The following is a 27,798-nucleotide window of genomic DNA, read 5'->3' on the forward strand; positions in this document are numbered from 1 at the left end:
GCTTTCTCAACTATTTGTCGTAAAGTGAAGATCTGATCCTGACAGCTCTATTTGGCCTGAATCCAGCTTGTTCTTCACCAAGCTTTTCTTCCACAATTCTTCTCAAGTATACTTGCATAGATCTTGCCAGGAACACTCAGTAGGGAAATACCTCTGTAATTCTCACATTCAGTTTTATTTTACTTTTTATATATTATATTTCCCTTTTTATATATTCCTGACATGTACCTTCAAGGGGTGTACAGGATATGATAGTACTACATGAAACATTTACATCATTACTAACTTCCTATCTACAATTTTCCTCCAAATCAGTCTGTTACTTGTCAAGACTCCAACATTATCAGATCTTATATTTCTATCGTCTAAGGCACTTTGTACTGTATCAATCCACCTATATCTTGGTCTTCCTCTGGGTCGTTTTCCTGCGACCCAGAGGAAGGACTATGCAGTGCAGCCACTGTAAGACTTTTATACCACCATGCTTCAGCATTTCTGGTCGAATATCATCTACTCCTGCTGCCTTTCCACATTTCAAGCCTTTGATGGCTTTTTCTACTTCAAGTATGGATATGTGTTCTTGATTGTATGCCTGTTGAGTGTTTTTTATCACTGTGCTATCACTTGTTTCATTTAGCAATTTTTCAAAGTAATTACTCCACACTTCAAGGATATCTTTTTCTCCTGTTTTCATGTCACCTTTATCATCTCTAACTCCTTTTACAGCACTCTTTCCTCCATTTCTAAGCTTCAACAACCTCCAGAATATCTTACCACCTTCTTGATATTTATTTTCTAGGTTCTTGCCAAAGTCCTCCCATGACTTTTTTTACAGTGTTTCGCTTTCTTACATTTGTCTCTGTATTCTGTAAGAGCAAAAGCTGACTTATTTGCCAGGAACTTTTGATATGCGTTCTTCTTTTCCTCACTGCCTCTTTAACTTCCTGTGTCCACCATGGAGTTCTGATTTTTCTATCCTTGCAGACAACCTCACCACATGCCTCTCTGGCTGAATCAATCAGAGTTTTCTTCAAGGCTTGCCACTGAATCTCCAAGGTTTGGTTCCTGTTCTCAAACTCTTTCATTTTTTCTTCAATAATCTTTTGTGTATTTTAGTCTACAGTTCCCATCTGAGAGCTGCTCAACTTTTATTCACTTTAAAACTTTCTTACATGTTGTTCTTTTCAATATGAAATTCAATTTCATTCTGCTCAAGACTAAATAGTGATCACTTCCAATTTCAAATCCTCTGTACGCTCTGGTGTCCTGCACCAGGGAGAAAACATCACTATCAATAATAACATAATCAATGAGACCTTTCTTATTCCTTGCCTCTTCTCTCCATGTGAATTTGTGCATATTTTTATATTGGAACAATGTGTTAGTAATAACCAGTCCATGTCCTTAGCATGTTTCCAACAGGTATTTGCCATTATCATTAGCTTTGCTCTTTTCTCCAAATTTTCCCAAAATATTTTGTATGTCTGACAATCATTTCCTTCTCTGTTATTTAGATCCCCAACAAAGACCAACTTTTCCTTTTTCATTGTGTCAGTTGCTTTTTCTAAAGCATCAAAAAATTCTTCCACTTCTACCTTAGTAGAACCTTCTATGGGACCATAGGCACAAATAAGTCTCATTGTCCAATTCCCCATTCTGATATTTGCCCACATCACTCTACTTGAGACTGCCTGCCATTCAAGAAGATTACCCTCGTATTTTGTGTTGAATACTATGGCTACTCCTTCTTCTTTTCCTTGATTGTCATTTCTTGAATATAACATTTTGTATTTATTGCTCAGAAAGATCTCACCAGTTTTTGTCTTTTTTGTTTCAATCACCCCTATTATGTCAATCTGATACTTATCTAATTATTATCATTTATTGTGTGAGGATGGATATTGTTCATATAGATGAGAAATAGGAGTGGGCTTAAAACAACCATGTAGGACTCCACCTCGAGTTTGATGCCTTTTGGAATAAATTCCATTAACTTTTACTTTATTTTTCTTCCTTTCATGAAAACTGAAATCCAAATTAATGTATTCCCCTTTATTCCAGTATCGTATGCAATTTTTATTAACTTTTGTCTCCAAATCGATCGAAGGCAGCTATGAGATGCAAGAATATTGCTGTTGTCGTTGGTGGGTTTTCTTGAAAGCCATCTATGACTGATTGGCAAAGATAAAATAATTAATCTTCTGTACTGTGTTGAGACCTGTATGCAGTGTGGTAGAAGTTGATCTTGTTATTTTCTAAGAGCCAATTGGAATTTGGGTAAAGATATAGTAAGGAAGTGAGTGAGGTGTAGATTTATATGGTATTGATGGCTGATTGGAAAGCAGTGCCAGAATGTTAGGATTGCTTAAAATGTGAAAGAATTTAAGGCTAAACATGTTGCTAACTGAGACCTCACAGAGTACAATTTCATGGAAATTATAAAACTAGAATAATAAAAAGATATGTAACACAGAGTACAGTTTTTTGTATTCTTGTAAACATAACATTGTTGAAGATTAAAATCTTTACTTTTCTAGAGAGATCTGCTCTTTTTTAGTATGGTTATACTGTGAGTAAACTGTTTCAAGAAGTTTGGGTTATTAGTCTGTACAAGTAGATTTTTTTTATATAATATGCTTGTACATTGTGACTAATAAATCAAATTTTCTTACTAAACTTGTACTTGCCATGTTTAATTTCAACAAATTGTTTCAGATTTTATTTAATTTCAGACAGGATCTGGGAAGACATATACCATGGGAACAGGTTTTGATGTTAATATCACACATGATGAAAGGGGAATAATTCCACGTGCTGTTGAACACCTCTTCAGTGGAATTTCTGATTTACATAGAGAATCTAGAGAAAGGGGAGAGCCTCCTCCAGAATTTAAAGTGACTGCACAGTTTATGGAGGTAAAAGTTTTACATCTACAGATACATTGCTTTTATATATATAACAATTGATATTTTTATCTCATCTTCCCTGATTTGTTTTCTGCTTTAGTGGGTTAACTAATCTAATGACTTATTTAACTACTAGCTGCAGTGGTAGTGCATTTTGTAGATAAGTATTTATACAAGATATGGTAAAAAGGTTCTGGGATTATTATTATAGAAAGACTGGGTAGTATGCTAGTGTATTGTTCTGTAGGTAGATGAAAAAAGCCAAAAGTTATTGTCACCTCAATCAACCACAGTGCTTTGAGTTTTTTGTGTTCCAATGTCAGGAATTAATGAACACAGGTGTGTTTATCAAGTTTTGTGTTAAACTTATCAAATGTTTAAAATAGCTTTTCGGTATAATACCTTATGTTGGTCAAAGAAGACATTAGAGTGGTTCAAAATTTAAAGATGGTCAAATTTTAATTGAAGATGACCTTTGGTCTGGATGCAAGTTGAAAGAGCTGAATGAGCTCTTCTGGCACTCTAAAGAACATCAAATCATACCTTTTTCCATCCTGTTTACTAGATTTGTCCTCTGACTTTTTATTTCCTAAGTTAAAATCTGTACTTAAAGGATGATTTCAAGGTGTAAATGAAATTGAACAGAATGTGACAGCAACTCAAAGGCAAATTCCTTCAGAACATTTCCATAGATGCTTCCAAAAATGAGAAATAATGTTGAGAACACTGTATTGTGGTAGGAGTAGAATATCTCAAAGGGGATATGTTCCTATATCTCATAAGCTTTTGTATATATATTTTAAATGTCCCAGAACTTTTTGAACAGATCTGATATATGCATGAGTATTCTGTCAGTTTACAAACCAGTTATAGCTAATTAATAAGACATAGGTTCATATCTAGGTGTTTGTATTTATTTTTATTTATTTATTTATTTTTAATATTTCAAGTCTAGTGAGATCTAATACTTTCACTAAAAATATACAACCGAAGAGAATTGAATTGAGTGAGAGATAAATTCAAATAAATATCTTTATTTATTAAATATCATTACTATGGGATGCACAAATTCAACAGTACATGCACGATGTTTGAAATTTATCTTGCATGCAATATACAATCTTTAAATAGAACTTTTATGTAACACGTCATAAAGTTTATTTTTTATTTAAATATATTTCATAAGATTTTCTTTTTTCCCTGTAATTAATGCCACAAACTTTACAGCAGAATTATATAAACATCTCGGGAAAATTAGTTTCTTTTCTTCAACATCACCAGATTTTATAAAAACAAAATATCAGGTTACCCTTTAACTTAGTAAGCACTGTTTCTTCTGCTTCATAGACAACTCATACTTAAACAACTCATACCTGGTTTTCTTAGAATTTCAGTGACATGCACAATTCTTTTTATCTGGTTCTTGAATTCTGCTTTTTTATAGTTCCTTTCTAATTGTTTTCTAGGAAACACAGCACTGAGATAATTTTAATATTCCTTTAGTATCTTCTGGGAACTCTGCTATTTTGAGCAAAGGAATAAAGATATTCGTCCTTTTACTTATTCAAAACAGTTAACTGGAAGAAAAAAAAAACACTGCTCTACATATTTTAAAGATCCTGTGCATTATTTCTGGGAAACTGTATAATCCTCTAACAGTTTTAGCTGCATTTTTTAACTTAAGGGCTGACAGACACACACCAGAGTAGTATATGGTGGAGTGGAATCTAGAAGAAATGGTGACTACTGAAGCGCTTCAAGACTCTGCACTAGGGACACAACCGATTTAAGGGGTGACCATCAGCAATTTCTTAATTGCTGATGCCAAACTAGGAAAGGCAGTAGTCAAGAAAATATGTCAAGTTCATATTTTCAGTTTTCAATAGAACAAATAGTTGAGAAATCATGGGACTGTGACAGTGATCTGTAATGATGTTTTGTAGATCTGGAAAAGACATATGGCAAAGTATCAAGAAAAAATCTTTTCAAAACACTGTAATTATATGGGATAAATGGAACATTATACAGATCAATACATAGTTTATATTTAAGTATCAGTCAGCAGTTAGAAGTGAAGAAAATACAGCAAGATTGTTTTGCGTAAAATCAGTGGTAAGACAAGGATGCACATCATCTCTGCTCTTATTCATGATCTATATGGATTGTGTTATGAAAGAAAGTGGCATAATACCTAATATTAGAATCGGAGATATCAACTTAGCTTTATGCAGCTGATGTATTCCTAAACACATCAGCTGCATAAGGCATAGAACTGACTGGGGCTTCTGACGTAATATCCAGTCTCACCTTCACATGTGTGCCCCATTAGTAGGTATCCACTTATTTACTTAGAGAATCCTGGAGACTACTCCAGGATTCTCTAAGTAAATTATTATTTATTCGTGATGCCTCCAAAGAGTCCAAAGACTCATCGACGGAGGACACCTGCTCTACAACTCTCCCTCTCCGCCACCGAACCTCTACAACCAGTCATCTACATAGCCATCTACTGCCCATCACCACGGCAATTAGTATTTTTTGTCTGTAAATTGCGTGAGTTCTGAAGGGCCAATTTTTCTGTATGCAGGATGAAAAACCTGAGTTTCTGGGAGAAAAAATCCTGCTACCTGTGTATGAGATCAGCTAACTCGCCTTCAATTAAAAAAGTCCATATAAAGATTCCTCCCACAACGAGAATCCAACTTAGGCCTTTTCTAATCGAAGGGCACAATGTACCGTCGTTCTTCCAGTTACGCTATGGAAGTGCTTATTGATAAATTGAATAACAGCTGTAACAAATTTGGCATGAAAATAAACAAAAAAGACCAAAACTTCAGCTGCATTCTCAATGGAGAAGCTATAGAACAAGTAAAATATTTCAGCTATTTAGGCACAATTTTTAGTGAAGATGGCAAATTAAATCTGGAAATAGAAAACAGAATAAGCAAAGCTTGTGTGGTTGTGAGCCAGTTAAATACATTTTTATGGAATAAGAGAAATTATCCAAAATACCAAATTAACAGTTTATGAATCTGGGAGTTGGGTTAGAAATAAACTTGTTCAAAGATTAGAGACCGCAGATATGTGATTTATTATTGGCAGAATCATATTAAAATGAAATGTTGGAGAGGATTGTGACATTGTTTGCATTCAAGAATGTGTGAATAAGGTAAAATATAAAGCATTGTAATCCTTAAGCAGAACGTGAGAAGAAAAGGTAACAAAACAGGTGTTTGATGCGAAGATAGCAGGCAAAAGATCCAGATTAAGACCAATGTCTAGGTGGATTAGCTCTTTAACTGCTACGGTCGAGTTAACTCGAGCGCGGAAAAAAATGGCGACCTTGCTATGATCGAGTTAACTCGATTGAAGTTTATTTGACTTGGGTTTCTGTCCTTGTATGATATCTAAAGAAAAAAATTTAAACTAGTGCAACTAATCATATTAAGCACCTCCATAGTGCAATTGGAAGAACAACTGTACATTGCGCCCTTCAATTGGAAAAGGCCTAAGTTTGATTTTCGTCGTGATGGGAGGAATCTTTTTGTGTGTGTGTGTGTGTGTGTGTGTGTGTGGACTTTTTCAATCAAAGGTAAGTTAGCCGATTTCATACAGAGGTAGCAGGGTTTATTCTCCTGGAAACTTGGGTTTTTCATCCTGCACACAGACAAATCGGTGCTTCAGAACACACGCAATTTACAGACAAAAAATACTAGTTGTGGTGGAGGGTAGTAGATGACATGAATTGTGTACTTCAGATGAAGAAGATCCTGGTGATTCTACATAAATTAATGTGTAATTTGCTTAATCAAGTGTACACCCCTTGATTATGCAAATTTTATAAAACACTATTATTGCCATTTTTGTGAGTGAACAAGTGTATATCAAGAATGTATGATGCTGTCCAGACTTCTTACTTCAGTAAGAATTTTAATGGATTTTATTTATAAATTTTTTGCAAAATTAATTCAGCACATGGGACAATGTTAGTAGAATATGAAATTAGCAATTAAAGGGTTAATTCAGCCAGCAGTGCCTTAGAAATACAAAATGTTATATATGACAATGTGTGCTGACAAGTAATAGACTACACATAGAAAACAGGAATTGATAAGTCGTTACCTAAATAAATAATGATTATACACTTTAAAAACCATTACAATGCAAATAGACAAGTTCTTGCTAGACAGTAAACATAAAAATACATGGCATGCATTTAGCTGCCTGCAGTTAGTTATAGAAGGTGATTGTTGGCAAAGTTGAAATCTCAAATGTTGAAACATTTAATGAGAGATTTTCATATATCACCCATTCAGTCCTCGTTTTTTATTCAGTGATCCTTGTGAATGGATGACTGCAACAAATTCCTTTAGCAGTCTGAACTAAAAGTTCTTTTCTAAATAAGGCATAGTTGAAGGTTCCAATCATCTGCAAAGTTGATATTAGGCGTGAAATAATTGTGGACTTGCCATGGGCAGATCTCCTTCTGTAGCTGACATTTTTATGATGAATTTTGAAAAGACTTTTCTAACAGAAACAAGTATAAAACCAGCATTATGGTTGGAGATATATGGATGACATCTTCATAATTTGGAAACATGGCCTCCCAAGCCTACCACAATTTCTACATTCTCCTAACTTACAAACCTACTATCATATTTACATTAGAACTTAAAGATGAGAAACTCTCTTTGCTTGATGTTCTCATCACTAAAAAGCCTAAAAGCAGAGTGTATCGTAAACCTTCTCATACGGATTATCTTTATGCCTCATCTCTTCATTGTCCTGTCTCAAAAATAGCCCCCCCCCACAAGAATAGAGCAGTTTCTGTTATACAGAATGATGGCTGACTTGAGACAGAATTGCTAACTCTAATTTCTTTGTTCTATTCCAAGAAAACAGTTGATAAGATTTTATTTTTGAACCCTTCTGCTTCTAATAACCAGAATATCCAATATAGAGATTACATCACAATACCATATATTGGAAGTTCATCCATTAAAATAGCATATTATTCTGATATTATGATCTTTTCAAAGATCACAACATTGGAGCAACTTAAACCATCGGAGTAACTTAAACCAATTCAAACTGTTCATAACCTCCTGAGGTTATGAACAGTCAAATCCACTTCTTGTCTGTCCAAATCATGTGATTTGGCCTACATTGAACAGGCAAGCCATGTATTTGAGTTGAGAAAAAAAGAACATGTTGCAGATGTTGACCACAATAGAAAAGATAGGTTTGGTTAAGCCAGCCATACTTATAATGCCAACCTTATAGTTGATTGGAACCTTTCAAAATATGCCTTATTTAGAGAACTTTTATTCCATATTTCTGAAGGAATCTGTTGCAGTTATCCATTCACAAGGATCACTGAAAAACCAAGAACTGATACTAAGTGATATTTGAAAATCTTAACTTTAGAAATTTCAATTTTGCCAACAGTCACCTTCTATCACAAGCTGCAGGCAGCTAATGCATGCCATGTGCTTTAATGTATAGTACAAACTTGCGTATTGGCATTGTAAAGACTTTTTCATCATTTAATCAACTTCATGAGCTTTGTATTCATATTTGTTTTGATATATCTAGCCCTGAAGAAGCCACCAGTTCTTTTAGGTGGTAAAATAGTTGGCGTAATTTAATTATGTAGGCAATGACTAACAAATTCCTGTTTTCTATGTATCGTTTTTAGCTGTAAAACTTTCTTTCGTCAAAAATAAAATAATTGAGTAATTTGGAGGAACATTGCTGAAAGGAGATTGATAATAATTTAAACTTAATCATGAAGTGCTGTAATAGTAGCTTGAACACCTCTTGAGGGTACATATCAGGAAATTGCTAATGATAAAGGGCACTCGTGGCCGAGTGGTTAAGGTGATGAACTAGAAATCCATTAGGGTCTCCCTGCACAGGTTCGAATCCTGTCTGCTGCAGAAAGTTCTTTGCCTGCCTAGTTGGCCTTGTGGTTAGCATATGCGTTCTCCAGCCAAAAGACTGGGTTTGAATCCTGCCTTGGGCATGGATGTTTGTGATTGGTGGTGGCAGTAGATGGTATTGGTGTAGATGATGTGTGGTTCACTGTAGTTCGTGGATTGAGTGGCAGAGATGGAGAGTTGTAGAGTAGGTGCTCTTCCTCAATGAGTCTTTGGACTCCTTGGAGGTATCACGTAATAATATAAAAAACAGAAATTCATCTATTAATTCAGGAATACTGTTGGCTGTTAATGATCCATTCTTTCAGACTCAAACTTCCTTTTCACTGTATTTCTCCCCAAAACTTCTATCTGCTGCTGGATCCTTTTCTCAACAACTGTTCTTTACTCTTGTTTATATCCAACTTTCTATTGAAATACATCATCCTCTTGGTGCATGTGTTCCAAAGTAACGTGGTGAATATGAACATAAGGTTTCTTATTGAAAAGATTACAGTTCAACTGCATAAATATGTAGCTGGACATTTTAAGGTGTGCCTTTTTTTTAATACCAGCAAATATTATAATTAGTTCGTGAAGCTGTAGCTATGTTTTATTTTTTTTTAAAAATTGATGTAAAATGAAATATTTCATTTTTAGTTAAATGTTCACATATAAAATAAAAAAATATTTTTAAATAAATTGGATATTGCTAAATAGCAGATATTTTACAGTTCTTAGGCCTGCTTTTGTTTTGCTGGATGAAAAGGTCAGATGAATACAGCAAAAAAATTCTGCTGTATTCATCTGACTGTCTGAAAAAGTTCTATTAAATTTCCTTCAGGTGCAGATGATACCTGAACTCGGGTTCCTTTCCTGACAGATTGAGATTTTTATATAGCTAGTAAAATTATATTTGGAATATTGGTATGTAACAGGAATATCATTTTATATAGAAATGCTGTTTTAATCTACTTATTTTGAAATTGACTTCTGTTCATGGGTTACAGTTCGTTGTTTTATCTTGAGAACAGAATCCTCAGACAATGAACAGACTTTTAAATCAGTACTGATTAATGAGAGGTCCTTTAATGAGATTGTGGGATCAGTGTTGAATGTATTGAATAAGGAAGACATGCAGTAATGTGTTTAGACTTTGTGTATATATGTGGAAGATTTTGTAAGATTTTTGAGTTTAATTTTTTTTTTTTGGTGTGGTGGGGGGAATCTTTTGAGGGAGGTTTGTTATTTAATTTAACTACATATTTAGATTAGAAAAGAGAGAAAGAAGCAGCAGCGGAACATACAGTGAGAGGAGATATCCTTAGGCAATGCCACTCTGTATGGAAACTACATTCAGTTTCCATACAGAGTATAGAAACTGAATGTAGTTTCAGTTTCTATATTTTGAATGAAGTAGTTTCAAAATTCACTGTCAGGAGCATTGTAAACACCAAATACATGGAATTTGCAAATCATGCAACTTGGCAGGTGCCAGGAGGATTTAAAAAGATGGACACAGGATTTTTCCTTACATTCTGGTTGTTAATGCCATCCATGAAGAAGGCACTAATCTTGCCCCAACATGCTTTGCTTGTGAAGCTGTACTACCTAAACAATTGCAATGCTGTTGCTGCACTCCACGAATTTTTCACCTGAACAAATGTTGAAGAGGTCCACTATCTCCATATGCTCTGAGATGAATGATCAGCCATTTTGAAAAAATGGGATCATTAGGAGCTAAACCTGGCAGAGGTTGCAAACGTCAATTCACAAGTGAATGAAGTTGCTACTGCTGTTGTGCTGCAGGCTGTGAATAACAGCATTGGTTCTTTCAGTGCACGTACTATATCTTTCAAGATAACCCTGACACAGGAGTTGCACCTGCAGGGCTTTGAAAGTCTGACTTTCAAAGATCAAAATATAAGATCTGACAGTAGTGGCCTAATAGTTAATAGATTAACTTGGAAGAAAATTGTTGGTTATATATACAGCTTGTTTAAGTGTTCTGATTTCTCTGCTATTTCATATACATTTATTCAGTTGATTTCCCACCATATCAGCTTTGCTTATTTTCTTTTCTATTTTGATATTTAATTTGCCATCTCTACTAAGAATTGTGCCTGAATAACTGAAATATTTTATGCATTTGTTCTATAGGTTCTCCATTCAATATGTAAATGGTATTTCTGAATACCAGTTGCATACTGAATTTATATTTCTGAAGTTACATTTCTGAATATCAGTTAAACACTACATAATTTCAGTGTATCTTTTGACATAGATAATGAAAATAGGTAAGAATTAGGCTAAATATATTTAGCCTGTTTCTTAAGTAGATGATTAACAGTTTGCTGACTAGAAGATATCAAAGTTGTATATGGGGAGAAGGAAGGTTGCAAATAAGTTTCCACAAGACAAGTACTAGAATCATTATTCAACATTATTTGTGCCACAGGTTTTGCAGTTTCAAATACTCATATGGCATTAATTTTTTTAAAAAAATATTTTTGGATGATGTGAATCTAGGGAGCATTAATATTGGTGCTGATCTTGAGACTTCAGTAGGATTTGAGTAAGCTGGAAAGGTGCAAAACAATTTTAAAAAATGCCTTTAAATACTTGTGTAAGGTTTTGAATTTGGGATTCCATAGGTGAAAATCTGCATGCTCTACTCAGAACTTACTGGAAGAAGAGAAAGGAATCTTAAGTTAATGGTGGATAGAAATTTAAGTTGGGAACACATTGCATTGTTTCAAGAGACAACCATAAAGGACCTTGATCAACAGAAAAAAAATGATGCTTAATAATAAGGCTTTTATCAATTACATCTGGACTGTTTTGCTCAGATCAGTTTTTTTGGTGCAAAGACAGGTAATAAAAAATGATATCAAGACTATGGAATGTTGTCTCTCCAGGTTGATTAGGGTATGTAATCTGCAGAATTTGGTGTATAGACGATGAGGGTATGATTAAAACATTTTAAGCTGTTGGGTGGCATTTACTAGATGGCCACTGCAATCTGTCAGTCACAGCTAGGTTCCTCACTCTATGCTTGCTGATATTGCTATCAACATTTACCTCTTTGTCTAGAGGTAAATATTTTCTAGAAACTTTACCAAAATAATATTATTCCAACTTTTCTTCAGTCTATAAATACTCCATAGTGAAGAAAATTAGTTTCTGCTTAGGAAATTTTTTTTTTTTTGTCACTCTCCCACCCATGAAAGGTTATTTGGAACCTATAGTACGTTTTACATCATGGGTAAGCTAAGGATTTTGGTTTTTATTTTTATCAGTTTTGCATATGTTTTGTATTTTTGATTTATTTTTACATAGCTGGAAACCCTGCTCTAGAGACCAAACACAGAACTTTTTCGAACCACTTCAGGCCTCCAATAGGCAGAACTGCTCTGTTGCGATGCTAATAATGATATACACCATCACTACACACTCTAGATATTTATTTACATTTTTATTAATTCTCAGACATTGACAATATTTTACAACATAAATAAACATTAAAATGAAATATTCATAAATAATTAATGGAATGTGTATTCTATTTGCATAACTTTTCAAGAAATATGCAATATCTTCATAAAGCTATCACATAGGCTTGCTGTTAAATTTTGTCACACCATGTCAAAGAGGGAAGATTTTGTTTAACATGAGTTAATTTTAGAATTAAGAATAAATAATTAAAAAACCCTAATTATTTTGTAAGCTTTATTAGCAAACTGATTTGAAATTTTCATTTTTTTTTTCAAAGCTTTACAATGAAGAAATAAAAGATTTGCTAGATCCAGCAAAAGAATCATTTGAAAAGGTAAGTGACGTATTTTTGATTCCATCTTGATTCATAATAAGAAATGATGCATAAGTCATATTTCCATATACAAGTAGCCAAAAGGTGTGCCTTATTACTAAAATACTCTGGATTAGAGATAGACATTGAAAGTTTTTTCACTTGGTTATGCTATAAATTAAAGATGCCAAGAAATTATATTCTTGGTTTCATCCTTTATCCAAGCGTAATCAAATAAAGTTTGTGCAGTCATGAATTGACTTCATGTGCAAACTTTGTTTCGTTACAGTTGGATAAAGGATTAATCTAGTACAATCTAGAAATGCACATCACATTTATTGATTTTGAAAAATATTGTGGTGCTAGTATTGCAAAAGAACGTGGCAGTAGATTTGGGCTGTGCGAAAAAAAAGTGTATATAAATTAGTGTATAGTGCTGCTTTTTATTGCAAATTCTGCTGCATTCTTCCTTCAGCTTGGATACAAGTGTCTTGTATTATTGTATTCTAATAATTCTTAATACAAACACATTGTTCATCACTCTACAGACATTTGGTTGTTACAATTAATTGATACATTAATGTATTGAAAGTTTTCCTACAGTTAATTGCATCGGACCAATTAAGATGAGAGAGCTGATGCACTATGCATTCTTTAAACTTTCATACATCGATAAAAATGCAATCATGGTCAAATCGACATGAGTTTTTTAGCGTGGGTTGCATAAGCCACGTTATAGCACACCCAATCAACATAAGCATGCAATGCCACTGACATAACTGCTGTGCTGGAAAAGAAAAGAGGTCGCTGTATAAATTTGGTAATTAGATCCACGAAGAGTATATAGAAAAGTGATAAGCTTGGTAAAGAAAGAAAAGGTGCAGTATGAGAGGAGATTGACTGGTCAGGCCAAGGTTAACTCAAGTGGAATTTTTCCACTATATGGCAGGTTGACACTGGTTCAATCAACAACTCTACTATATCCTTTGCAAATAGCATTTGCAAAGGATATAGTAAAGTTGTTGATTGAACACTTCATCAGCGTATATCATACTGCTGTAAATGATGCTGTGCAATATATAGAAAGGAGGAAAGTATTAGGAGAATTGGAAGTGGAAGGATCAGATGTATCACATGTTGGTTGGGTTAGATGTTAATAAGGCCGTGGGAATGGATAACATATCACCATGTATTCCTAAGGAATGTGCACCACCATTGGCTATCCCCTTGACCTGGTTATTCAATGAAAGCCTTGGTAGAGTTGCTAAGGAGTGGAAAGAAGGCAAAATAGTACCACTCCACATGCATTGTTCTAGGACAGAAGTTTCCAATTATAGGCCACTGTGTATAACTGCAGTTGTGGTCAAGGTGTTGGATATGTTGGTTAGGAATAGAATACAGGATTAGGTTAATAGACATAGCATTATTTATTGACTTATTGCTGATATTTCGCTGGTGTTATAACCAGCATTTTCAGAGCACAGAACACAGTTTGTCACAGTATGCAAGACTACAACAGCATGGTGTAATAATGGGACTAGTTTGAAAAATTGTAGCAACAACACAGACTTGTCCTAATTAGGTGCTCTCTATATTTAAAAAAAAAACATGCACACATAGAGAGAAAGCAGGTACTAGTTATGTCCTAAGTTGACTGTCTCCCAAATCTTAGGCAAATTTATACAGCCATGTTTGTTAAGATCCGGAGTATGTTTTAAGGCTTCTGTTGCTTCTAAGAACAATCTCTCTGACTTGTAAAAGCTTCTGTGAAGTACTTTTGTTTTAAATAGTCCCACATACAAACTGGCTAGACATTTAGCTAAGTTACTAGCCACTCTCACAAACAATTCTGCCCACCTAAAAATTATTTTAGAAACCATACCTTAAAGTAGATATAATGGTGAGTTTTGATATCGCCTCACTATTCATAAATGTACCACTAATTGAAACCCTTGATCTGCTAAAGTCACACTTTCACCTGATATATTCGACCTATTTAAATTTGCAATACATGCAGGATATTTCACATGGAAAGGGAAAATATACAAACAATTAGATGGGACAGCTATGGGCTTCCCCCTTTCTCCACCTTAGCCAACTTCTACATAGAACACCTGGAAAAAATGGCTATCAATACAGCCACTCTCAAACCAACACTGGCTATGCTATGTTGACGATGTGCTTGCTATTTGGCCACATAGCCCCGGCACATTGGATGCATTCTTAGCACATTTAAATAACAAATGCCCAAAAATCCACTTAACAATGGAACTGGAAGCTAATAACTGTCTGCTCTTCCTGGATACACTGATCACACATCTTCAAGATGGTTCTCATTCTCAGTTTTAGAAAACACACACAGGGAGATATTTACACAATCGCACCATCACCCTTCTCAACAGTGTGGTATCTTAAAAAACGCTAACCCACAGAGTGAGAGCAATCTGTTCTCATAATAATGCTCTTGCTGCTGAACTAGCTCACTTATGCCACACCTTCTTAGCCAATGGCTATAATCCCCATGAGATAGATAAAATACTAAATGCCCCCAAGAAACCCTCCCGCTATTCATCCCATGGAGAACTACAACAAATAGTCACCATCCCATATATTAAAGGCACATCGGAAAAGATATCTAGAGTTCTCAATAAACATCCACTATGCGCTATATTCAGACTGTGTGTCAAATTAGCAACTCTCATCTGTTCACCAAGGACAGCATCTTTCCTTTATCACATCCAGGAGTCTATGAAGTACCCTGCTTGTGTGATCAAGCTTACTACGGTCAAACAGGAAGAACTGTGGACATCTGCATCAGTGAACATAAAAGATACATCCAGCACTATCGCTATGGCAATCGGGCCTAGCAAACCATGCTTTGGATACCCTTGCACACAGGATCGACTAGAAGAAAACAAAAGTACTGCAGAGAAGCATTTACAAGTCAGAGAGATTGTTCTTAGAAGCAACAGAAGTCTTAAAACATACCCCAGATCTTAACAAATATGGCCGTATAAATTTGCCTAAGATTGGGGAGACAGTTATCTTAAGGCATAACTAGTACCTGCTTTCTTTCTCTCTTTTTTTTTTTTTTTAACATAGGGGTGCCTAATTAGGACTTTAGTCTGTGTTGTTACAATTTTTCAAACTAGTCCCATTATTACACCATGTTGTTGTAGTCTCGCGTACTGTGACAAACTGTGTTTTGTGCTCTGAAGATTCTGTTCTCGCATACTGTGACAAACTGTGTTTTGTGCTCTGAAGATGCTGGTTATAACACCAGCAAAATATCAGCAATAAGTCAATAAATAATTATTTACTTATCTTTCTGTGTTCTGATATATTACAATCAAAAGCACTGGTGAAACCTAACTTGGGCTATTGTGCTCACATCTGGTCACCTGGTTTTCAGTGTGATGTGGAAACATTGGATAGGGTCCAGAGATGAGTGACTAAGACTCAGGACTTTGGAATGCTGGCTATGGAGAGAGGTTGAAGAAATGTGGTTTGCAGAGTGAATAGTGAATAGGAGGAAAAGAGGTGATATGATAGAAATCAGATTAATCCAGATGAGATTATCAAAAGAGTAGAAAAACCAGAGGCCATTCCTGGAAGTTATGCAAGTGTGTGGTGAAAAGTGGTTAGTAGATTTTTTGTACATAGAAATTATCAGTGAATAGAACACACTACCAGAATGTGTTGTTAATGCATAATGCAAGTAGTGAAGGATTTTAAGAGTTGGTATGATATGTTGTCAGTTGAATGACCCTCCCATGATGAGTCTGCTGACTCCATGGAGAGCATAATAATAATAATAATAATAATAATAAAAAAAAAAAAAAAAAAGAAACATTTTATTTAGCATATTCTGAGTACTGTTATACATACATGAAAGAATAAAATTCAGATGTGATCAAACTGTGAGCTCTCTTCATGGAGAGAAATAAACAAAGGAGTCACATGTCCTCTACCTGCAACTCTATTTAATATTTACTTAAATGGAATAGAAAAAAAAAGCATTAAGATATTAATCTATTCTATGATGTGAATTTACACCCACTTATTTTTGCTTATGACTAGGTGGAAATTAGTTTCTGAAGGTAATCTTTTGAAGGCTGTTCTCAATCTAAAAGAAATAGCTGAAGATTTTGAAATGACTAAAAACAATGGCTTTTACAATGGAAATAGTAATAAATAACCAGATTTTAGAACAAGTTAATTTTTTACATATTTAAAATCCATGATTTCATATGAAGAGGAAAAGGACAAACATAAAAATAACAGGTGTAATAAATCCTGTACTTAAACCTCACATGATGCAAAAACCAACTTGAGTAAAAGTGAAATTTAAAAATAAAACAAAAGGAGCAAAGATTAATAACAGCTGAAATGAAATTTCTGAGGAAAACAGAAAAATGTATTTGATTTCACTATAAAAGAAATGAAGAAATAATGAACTAAACCAGGAACTAATCATAGAGAAATTAAAGAAATGTAAATACAATTGGATGAAGCATGTTAAATGAATGACAATGGTAAACTATTCAAATAAGTTTTTCATTATAAACCATCAGGGAAAAGAAGACCAGGTCATTCTTTGAAGATACTTGTTGATGGCTTTTCAAACTATAATAGGCCTAAATCCTTGAAGCGCATGATGATGATGATGATCATCATCATCATGATGACAGTTGGGGAGAATGTTGTAGTGCTGTTGCAGATTTCAGAATAGCTGATTTAAATCTTTCTATATAAGAGGGAGGTTTCCTCCATTAGATCTGGTGATATGTATCCATGGCATGGTTTGCTGTCTCAGAAATACTGTGGTGCAGATGGACATAATTTTTGTTTTTTTAGATGATGAATATTAGTAGGTCTTCCATTTTGTCCAAAGTATGTAAGTTTGCAGGAGCAAAGGCTATTATAGACCCCCAGGCTGATTTAGATCAGTGTTTCTCAAACTTATTGCAGCCCAATTGGACAAAGCATGCAACTCATGGATGCTTTTTCCTTAAGAACAAAATTGTATGTAATTGTAACATACATAATCTTAATATATTTCAGTGGAAATTTAAGATAGGATTTCTTGGTGCATTTCTCAGCATGTGGAGCCACATACATAGTGGCTGATTTTATGTATACTATACACTCGCATGAGAATTAACAATCTGAGATTTGCAGATGACATTGTTATTATTGAAAAAGACGAGAACTACAATAAACACTGAAATTGTTAAATGAGGAAGGGAAGAGATTTGGACTTGTTATGAACTTGGAAAAAATGAAGACAATGGTATTTGGTGAGAACATGAAACAAAAGATACAAGTGGATGGAATTGATATAGAAAATGTAGAACAATTCATATATTTGGGAAGTAAAATGATGTATGATTTGGACTGTAAAAAAGAAATAAAGATCTGGATTGCAAAGGGAAGAACAAATCTGAAGGCCATGGATAGGGTGGGTGTACTGTATGGATCTGAAGCAGAATTCTGGCATTTAAAAGAACTTGTTACAGGAAGATTCTAAGAATAGGATGGGTACAGAAAATTGCAAATGAAGAGCTCTGTCGGAAGATGCAACCAAAAGAGAATCTAATGCTAAAGATTATAGAACTCAAGCTGCAATTATTTGGACACATCTGTAGAATGAGTGAGGACCGGAAGATAGACATTTATGTTTGGTATTATGGATGGTGTAAACGGAAGAGGTAGACTATACAGAGAATGGATAGATGACAAAGGACTGGTGTGGAATGGATGAACTGTGCACTGGACAAAGATAGGTGGAAGAAGATAGTGAAGGAGGCATCGGACACCAATGGGCAGTGAGCCCTTGATTCGTGATGATGATGATACACTCCAATGTAGAGATATACAACTTGAGAAAATATTATGCATATTATTATATTAAAATTACTCATTATGTGAAAACTTGATTAATCTTTGTATGTAAATTATATGTGAAATCTTTATGTAAATTTTCAGCTACAATTCAAATTGCAGCTGAAAATTTACATACAAAGATTTAAAAAAATATATTTATTTGCTAATAAAATTCTCTCATAGCCCACTGGGAAAATAATCTGATTCTGTAGTGGGCCACAGACTACTCTTTGAGAAACTCTGATCTAGATGATGGAAAGGATCTTTTGGTAAACAGATAAGGGTAGCTAATTTTTGGTATGGCTTGAAGGAGTTCTGTATGTTCTATCTTTTTAAGAATGCATGCAATTTTTTCCTAATGTGTGCTGTATGTAGATTGCATTGTATGCTCTGAATTTATTATTTTTGGGGGCAGGGTAGGGTCTGTAGGAGGCTAGTGTGACCCAAGCAGATGGTTCTAGCTATTTTTGCTAAGGTTTTGATAACACCATACTGCTGGGAGGGATGGTGTGATTGATGTGGATCTACCTTCTGGTGGTGATGGGTTTTCTGTAGACCAAAAAAGGATTTATTTGGTAGCCAAGTGACTAGAGTGTCTGTTTCAATGGTGAAACAGATCCTTGGATGTTGGCTATTGAGATGTTCTAAAATATTTCTAACAAATTCTCTCCATATGGCCAAATGGAGAACACATCAATGTAGCACAGTCATGTTGTGGATTTGAGAAGGTTAGATTTTTGGGCTGTATTTTTAACCCTGCGGAGGTCGCAGCTGATCTGACAGATACAAACAAATTGTTTATCAAACTGCTTGTAGGTCATGAGTAGCTGTGCATGCATATATTAAGAGTGATTTTCCACACTGTTTATGTGGTCAGTTTTGGTTTAACACGTGTTATGTAAAGGTGTGCGATATTTCATAGTAAATTGTATCTGAGAGATATCACGAACTCCGATGTCAGTATAGTATAGTATTGGTTTAGTTGGTTTGTTTTGTTTCTTTGTTTAATAATTTCTAGATTGTAACTGAAAATAAATAAACCATGTATTATATTTGCAGTGTTTTTTTTTTGTAAGTTGTATCGCATTTTAGCACATACTAGTAATGAATGTATCTCTCAGCCGGGTTAAAATATTCCATGAAAAGATTGGTAGGGTGAAGAGTCCATAGCTGTGCCTTCAATCTGCTTGTAGGTTCTCTCAACATCATTTTGAGAATTATATCTGACAAGATTTGAGGTGCATTGAGCTTAACATGGGAAGAAGTGACTAATAATGAGAGCTCTTGGGTTGTGGTCATTTTAGAAAAAGGGAAATTAGTCAAAGAGTACCTGAAATAAGCTGTTTATGACTCTAGCCACAGAGTTAGGAGAATTAACTGCATGGGAATTAAATGGATGAATAACACTGCAGAGTAACAGCTGCAAAAAAGAGAATATTATGGATCTAATTACATGACAACAGTAATGAGACTGGAGTGCTGTAAAGAACAGACTAGGAGGAGATGACCATGGTGAGGAAGATCTGATTATGCAAACTAATTAGCCACAATGAAATCTGAACAAATTTTATCATCATGTAGCAAGTAAAAGGATCTGTGACCATGGAAGAATAATCTTAGTGAATGTAGATGGCAGAAAAGTCACACACAAAACAGAAATTAAATGCTCACTTGAATAATGTGTATGGAATATATGTTTCAGACAGACCCATTAGTTCTCTGGATACCAGGTGAGAATTTGATGGAAGAATAGAGGTAGATGAGTTGAGTATTAAAGCTGCTACAAGTACTTGACTGAAATCCAGCCATAATGTTGGATTAGATATTGGCATGGATGCTGAAGGAACGTTCAAGAGAGTTAGCAGTGCTCCTGACTTGGTTGTCCAACTTGAGTTTCAGCACATGCAAGATTCCTCATGAGTGGAAAGAGAAATATAATTCTATTATACAAGAATGGAGCTAAGACTGATGCAAAAAAATATAGACCATTTGGATCTCTGTTGTGGTCATTAAGGTATTGGAAAGGCTAGATAGGAACTGCATCCATAGATAAATAGATGACAGTGGAATCCTCTATAGAGAACAGCATAGTTTTGTTAAAGGTAGGTCTTTAGCAATCTGCTCGTTCTATAATAGCAGTAGTAGAATTGGATTAGGTATATAGTTATATTATGAAACTGTTAGGCCTGTTAGGCCTGATAGGCTGTTGCCCAAACCCAAAGGGATTGGTTTGCAAAATAAGTTTGCCGCAAGCTACCTTGAAAGTGCTCGGTTGTTATTTTTTGTTTTGAAATCTACTCTAAATTAGAAGAATTTTTTTTTTTTGGTTTCCTTAATAACAGTCCTAAAATTAAGTTTACGCTGGATATCGATGGAATAGAAAACTTCCACTTTTAGAAGTTCTAATTTTTTTAAAAAGTGGAGGAATATCATTAGAAGTGTACAGGAAGCTGAGTCATACAGGGAGTTATTTCTACACAAGTTTTTTCATCATTCTTAAGTTTGGAATTATAACAACATTAAAGAATTAAGAATGCTTAAAGGTAAAACAATAAAGAAATATTTAAATCTTCTGTTTCACCAGTTTATTACAGGGAGTCCAAAGACTCATCAAGGGAGAGTGTGCCAACAGCATCGAATGATTGGTCGCCTTCCAACTATTAACCACACTCAAACTTACTTAACTGAGCCGTTAGTAGCAGAGGCTCTACCAATCGACCAACCTTTTTTCTTCAAAATGATTACTCAAAAAGTTAGTAAATAAATTACTCTGAGAAATCAACTTGTATGATTGCAGGTTATCATCTCTTATCCTATATTTACAGAGTTTCAAGATATGTAGCTCGGTTCTAAAGCAAATTAATATTAGAACTCCTTCTAAACCTGTTCTCACTACAAAAATTTTCTACATTTGCCAAAAGAAGGCGTTCCTTTTGAAAAACGTCCGAGGTATACAAGATATCATGTACCTGCAGCAAAACTTACGTTGGACAGACTGGAAGAAGTTTTAAAATCCACACACACGTGTGCATATATATATATATATATATATATATATACACACACACACACACACTAGGAGGCTCTTCCCCTCTGACGGCTACCCCCCCCGAGTTCCGGACTGGTAGGCCGGTTCTCCTTGAATTCTGATGACTCAAATTTTGAAGACTCAAAAGGGGTTCTGCCCCCCCCCCCCCCCCCGAGTTCTGGACCCGTAGGCCGGTTCTCCTTAATTTTCTGATGACTCAAATTTTGAAGACTCGAAAGGTCCCCCCTGCGCATACACCGCCCAATTCCCCAATTTCAGACTGGTAGGCCAGTTCTCCTTGAATTCTGATGACTTGAATTTTGAAGACTTGAAAGGGGTCCCTCCCCCGAGTTCCGGACTGGTAGGCTGGTTCTCCTTGAATTCTGACGACTCAAATTTTGAAGACTCAAAAGGGGTCCCCTCCCCGGAGAACAGGTAGGCCTGTTCTACTTGAATTCTGATGACTCGAATTTTGAAGACTCGACACTCAGGGTAGCCCTGAGTTCCAAAACGTTTCAAATAACTTGACAAATAACGTGACACAAAAACATTACAAAAAAAGCTTATCATTTTATATTATAGAGTAGATATAAACACAAGCATGATGTTGAGTATAAACGGAAATATGAACATGTCCTTACTACACAAGTTTTCTCTGAGCCTCATGAGATATGTTGGTCTTTTGTCTCAATGCCTTATAACGAAGAAAATTTCTTTTCAAAGATGTTTAAGCTATAGATATAGATATTGGAACTTAGTTTAACTAGCTAAAAGCTTCATCAGGAGAAGTTTGGTTTCTTATTATGTAGTCTTTTATTAGAAGTTTATTATTCTATTAGAATCACTCTAAGAGTGATTCTAATAGAATAATCCTGCAGTTGTAGTTTAACTGCTGTCCTCATAGTTTGCTTTCAGTAAGATTATTTTTTAAAATCTTCAGTTAGGCTGGTCATATAGAGAGCATTTAATTTGCATCAGAATGCCTTCTATTCTATAATGGACAACACACTCATGCCTAGGGATCCCATACGTCCCGGATTTATTACTTCTGTCCCGGTGTCCTAATATGTTTAGTTTGGGACGTTAAATGTCCCAGTTTTTTAGAATATAAAAATATTAACATTTCTAAGAAGAATAAGTACAAGTCGTAATATTTTTGGGTGCTTTTAAAAATGTATGTTTACAAAACAAAAAGAGACATTTTATTTTGTAATTCAGTGAATTACCAGAATGCTAGAATTTTGGGAAAATGATTTAGTTCCATACATTTCATTCAGCCGGAGAGAAGAATGTCAGAATGAGGAAGACAGTCGCCCAACTGTATGTGTAACTAATTGCAACCACGGCATCTATTTTTTTTTCTTCTGGTCGGTCGTAAATTTTTAGTAATCATTTGTCTCAAGATTAGTTTGCATAGCGTACGATATCCGAGTCCGAAATGTTTCTCATTGGTCGACATGTTTTTGAATATTAACGTGCCATGATAGTTCATTTTCTTTCAACCAATGAGAAACATTTCGGACCATCGGATATCGTACGCTATGCGAACTAAGCTTCATGCATCAGGCGCTAAATTATTTTTGTATTGCTACAGGGTATGTGATATAACCTAGTTTTCTTGCATTCTCGTATTAATTGTGAATATTGTATTTTTTAAATTAATAAAGTTATACCATTTGTTACAAAATGCCCAAAAGAAAGTGTAATTTGTTTAAGTGTTGTTATTAGAATTCTATTTATTTGACGTATATATAAACATTTGTTATCTACATTAATAATTCAAATTTAAATAAATATTTAATTTTTTTATTTTAAAATACATAATGTTAGAGAATAAAATTTATTTCTCTTAACCATTAATTCTACAAAATTTATTGTGTCCCGGTATTTTGTTTTCAAAAAATGGGATCCCTACTCATGCCATTTCAGGCATGTATAATGCAATGCATTGTGGTACAGTGTAACCAGATTGTGATTTGAAGTTGACTGCTTCCTATATATAGGTAACCTAATTATGAAGATTTTTCTCATACAAGCTCATTTCATTTGCTCATATTCAAATAAATGAACAGGATGAAACAAGAATATTTCTTGTCATGTCTAATTTACTTTTTCCTATGGGAAGAACTTACAACTAATTTTAACCCAAAGTTGTCACACATCAATTTGTCATGTCGGTAATCTTTTTTTTTTTTTTTTTTTTTTAGAGAAGATCTATAAGCAGTTGTAATTAGTAATGAAGTCAGCTGCTCTCAGCACGCAAAATAGTAAATAATGAAGATACTTTATGCAAAAACATTAGTTTGTTTAAACAAGGAAGTATAGTTTAAAAAAATAAAATAAAATAAAATTTCTTGTTAAATGCACCACACAAATCAGACTTGGTATATCTAAGAAACTTTTTTTTTTTTTTTTTTAATATCAAGTCTCCTCTAATTATTATCTGAAATCATAGGCTTATATGTAAAAATCATTCATCAAACAAAAAATGCAATAAAATAATGCTTTTACTATTTGATCAATTATTGAGGACTGAGGTTTTATGATCTGAAACTTTTAAATTTAGGAAATGAAAGGACCTGTAAAAATTCATGAAGATATTCATGGTAGCATATATATTGAAGGAATCACAACAAGGCCTGTAACTTCAGCTGAAGAGGTAAATTCTTTCATAGTACTTATGTTATGAAAAGATTAGTGAATCTGCTGAAACTTTGAATATATCGAATTAACATTTATCATTTTTTTTAATGTACTAATAGAAATATTGACAGAAATGCTTATATGATTTATTTACTCATTTTGTATTCAGACATTACAGTGTCTGAAGTTAGGTGCTCTATCTCGAACGACTGCTAGTACCAATATGAATTCCTCCTCATCAAGGTCACATGCTATTTTCACTCTAAACATAAAGCAGCAGAGAGTGGTGAGGATACAGGTAATGAATGTTCTTGTTATGAGTACATATAATTATTTCATTAAATATGCTTCTATTTTTCTAGAGCCTCCATATATGGGTTCAGATGGTAACAAGAATTTCCTTTGGTTAGAAAGACATGGAATTCATCCCACATAGAATGCAAAGACAGTACATTCTACTTTGTATGAGCTAAGGATATTTTTTTGTTCATTTTTATTAATTTTATATTTATTTTTACAAAGTCTGGAAACCCTACTCTAGAGACCAAACATGAAACTTTCTCAAGCCACTTCAGGCCTTTAATAAGCAGGGCAGTGGTCTCACATCAGACGATGAAATTCATCTTACACCGAAAGACAATCGCAAGCATCCACTCTCATAGCAGGATTCAGATTTGCAGCCTGTTGGTTTGGAGAGTGGATGTGCTAACCACTGCCAATCTGGCCAGTATGTATGTATATATATATGTGTGTGTGTGTATATATATATATATATATATATATATCATATGGAGTGGGAACAGGTTATTTTTTTTCTCAAAACTTTGGGTTTTTTCATTCTGAAAGACAAACCACTCAGAGAATACATGAAGTAGGAGTAACTACTCTGTTTTAGTATTAATTAGATTTTTCTGAAGCAAAGTTACTTGGCTGTGACAGGCCATTCAGCCTATTTCGTTGAAGGAAGATAATGATATTTTCTATAAATATAAAAAAGTTCAAGGTCAACAAAGATGTACGAAGGCATTATTTCTTCTTAAATAATATTTTTAAGAAAATGAAATATGAATTGGAATGAACATCATATTGTTTGATTGTTCCTTACCTTGTTGGTGTAGTGCTTAATAACTATAAGGTAACAAACATAAATAAAAGTAACTGACTTTAAATATCAGTATTTTATTTTGGCCACTCGGGCATCTTTTAGGATACAAATCATGATAGTCCTTGCATGCATAATTCAAATGAGTAAGCATATCAAATCAATTTAATATCCTGTTTGCATATCCTTGGAATGGTCAAGGATGGTTGATTCTATTGCTTTTTTTTTGAACAAAGGATGGTTTCAGTGTATCAGCAGAACTGTTTAAAAGTGCCTAACTTCTTCAGTTGCCACATGAAATATCTCCACACACACACATACTGTAACAAGGTTTGGAGGTATTTCATGTGGCATAGGCAGTGCCACAGAAGCGTGTTTTGAAGTGGGTATCGAGAATCTAGCATGTAGTCTGCTGATTCCACTTTTCCATACTAATTCATTAATATGGCAATTTTGTATACTTCTCTAATGGATTTCTGGTATTCCGTAAATGTTTGGAACTGATAATGGGTCTTCTTTCATGAAGAAATGAATAAAGTTTCAGCAGTATTTTTTTTTTATATGATGCCTTTATAATGCAGATAGAACAGGTCACATGTAGTTCATTTAGAAGAAACCTGGATTCAATTCTTGTCAGGGCATGAGGAATCTTTGTGGGCTTTATCAGTTGGTGGTGAATTAGTTTGTCTCAGACAGAGGTAACAGGACCCCCCCCCTCCCCCCATAATTTTTTTTTTCCTTTCTACAAAACAGTACACTGGCCCAAGAACACATGCACACACAATTAAGAGACAAAAATATTGTGTAGTATATAGTAGACAATGTATAGCATAGCTGGTGAATCATGAAGTGTAGAATGGACTTTGATGGTGAGTCAAGCTTCATGGAGATGTTATGTAATAATATGGTATATAGCTTATAGTTAACTCTCACTATAGAAGATGGGACTACAGAGTAGTTTATTGTAGCAGATAGTTTGCCATAGTGAATGTTATTTAGAATATCGAACTCTGGTCTGAATTTTTTGGTAGTTTGTTATTACGGTATTTGTTTTGTGAGCATTACCCACATTTGTTGTTATTATTATTATATATTTTTTCCTCTTATATGTCTTGAATATAATGTCTTAGATATGTGCTAGAGAAGAGAATGTGGGAGAACAAGAAATTATCCCTGAAAAACTTTATAGAGTGATGAACAAGGAAGTGAAGAGTAGATTTTTTAATGAAACTGGTGAACGAATGGGATATGTTGATTGTGTGGCTTGCATAAGAGAGTGTGACTGAGTTTTAGGTCTCATGTGACATAATACTGCTGAGCAAGCTTTCCTATGATATGTTTGATTTCATAGAGGTTTATAATTATTTATGTTAGGAATAGTGTACAGTTAAAATGGATTGCTCTGGTTTTGGAGATCAGCAATTGCATTCAGATGAAAGCAAAGTTGATAATTTGATGGTAAAAGTTGTCCTTAAGAAGAGGTTAATATGAATCTGTTTTGAAGCAGGATAAATATTAGGAGAATATAAGACTGAAAATCTGACTCAGAAAAGGAGTTAACTCTGGAGCCTAATCTTCAGAATATTTGGAGAAATGTCAGCTCTTTTGAAATAACTTTTTTGGAAAAGTTAAAGATGACATTGAATAGTGGGAAGATATTTTTCAAGATCAACGATAAAAGATTTGGCAGAAAATATAAAGCCCAGGAGGTGGCTTTTTCTGCAGATAATTAGCATTTGACCTCTATGAAGTCACTCATTGCGGGAGGTATACACTGTCATACACAACTTATCCAACTTGGAGAAGAGACTGTGTAGCTCAATAGAAGTGGCGTTTGCACTCTACAGCGCTTGACCTCATGAAGAAAGGATTTGGTGGTTCAAATCTAGTCGCCGACTAGAAGAACTTTTAAGAGATAAATGTGAGCCGAATCAGAGTAGGGGAGAGAGAGAATTTTGGGAGTGTTAGAAGAGGAGAGAAAGGAAACAGAAGAGAGGGAATGAGTGAGAGGTATGTGGGTGCTAGAAGAGGAGAGAATGGAAACAGTAGAAGAGAGGGAATGAGAGAGGTATGGGAATGCTAGAAGAGGAGAGAATGGAAACAGTAGAAGAGAGGGAATGAGAGAGGTATGGGAATGCTAGAAGAGGAGAGAATGGAAACAGTAGAAGAGAGGGAATGAGAGAGGTATGGGAATGCTAGAAGAGGAGAGAATGGAAACAGTAGAAGAGAGGGAATGAGAGAGGTATGGGAATGCTAGCAGACAAGAGGATGGAAACAGTAGGAGAGATGGAATGAGAGAGAGAGATAGAAGTGCTAGAAGACGAGAGGATAGAAACAGTAGGAGAGACGGAATGAGAGAGGGATATGATAGTGCTAGAAGTGGAGAAAATGGAAACAGTAGGAGAGAGGGAATGAGAGAGATGTATGGGAGTGCTAGAAGAGAGAATAGCAGTAGAGGAGAGGGAATGAGAGAGACCTATGGGAATGAAAGAAGAGGAGAGAATGGA

General features: G+C 34.6%; 1 protein-coding gene and 1 non-coding gene across 2 annotated transcripts in view; both read left to right on the forward strand.

Annotated features, from left to right (window-relative positions):
• The window catches only part of LOC150092268 (kinesin-like protein KIF21A), a 524,778-nt gene that overhangs the window by 105,240 nt on the left and 391,740 nt on the right, over window positions 1-27,798 (forward strand). The window contains exons 4-7 of the mRNA XM_090415090.1: window positions 2,733-2,915; window positions 12,597-12,653; window positions 24,113-24,205; window positions 24,359-24,487. Of these exons, the coding sequence (XP_090271216.1) occupies window positions 2,733-2,915; window positions 12,597-12,653; window positions 24,113-24,205; window positions 24,359-24,487 (462 nt within the window). The remainder of the gene's footprint in view (window positions 1-2,732; window positions 2,916-12,596; window positions 12,654-24,112; window positions 24,206-24,358; window positions 24,488-27,798) is intronic.
• On the forward strand, window positions 8,764-8,845 carry TRNAS-AGA (transfer RNA serine (anticodon AGA)). The gene has a single exon. It is a non-coding gene; the product is annotated as a tRNA-Ser (tRNA).

This window comes from Typopeltis vanoorti, chromosome 26 (genome assembly GCF_054136105.1).
Source record: "Typopeltis vanoorti isolate ZY-2024b chromosome 26, IOZ_Tvanoo_1.0, whole genome shotgun sequence".
NCBI classification, from domain to species: Eukaryota; Metazoa; Arthropoda; class Arachnida; order Uropygi; family Thelyphonidae; genus Typopeltis; species Typopeltis vanoorti.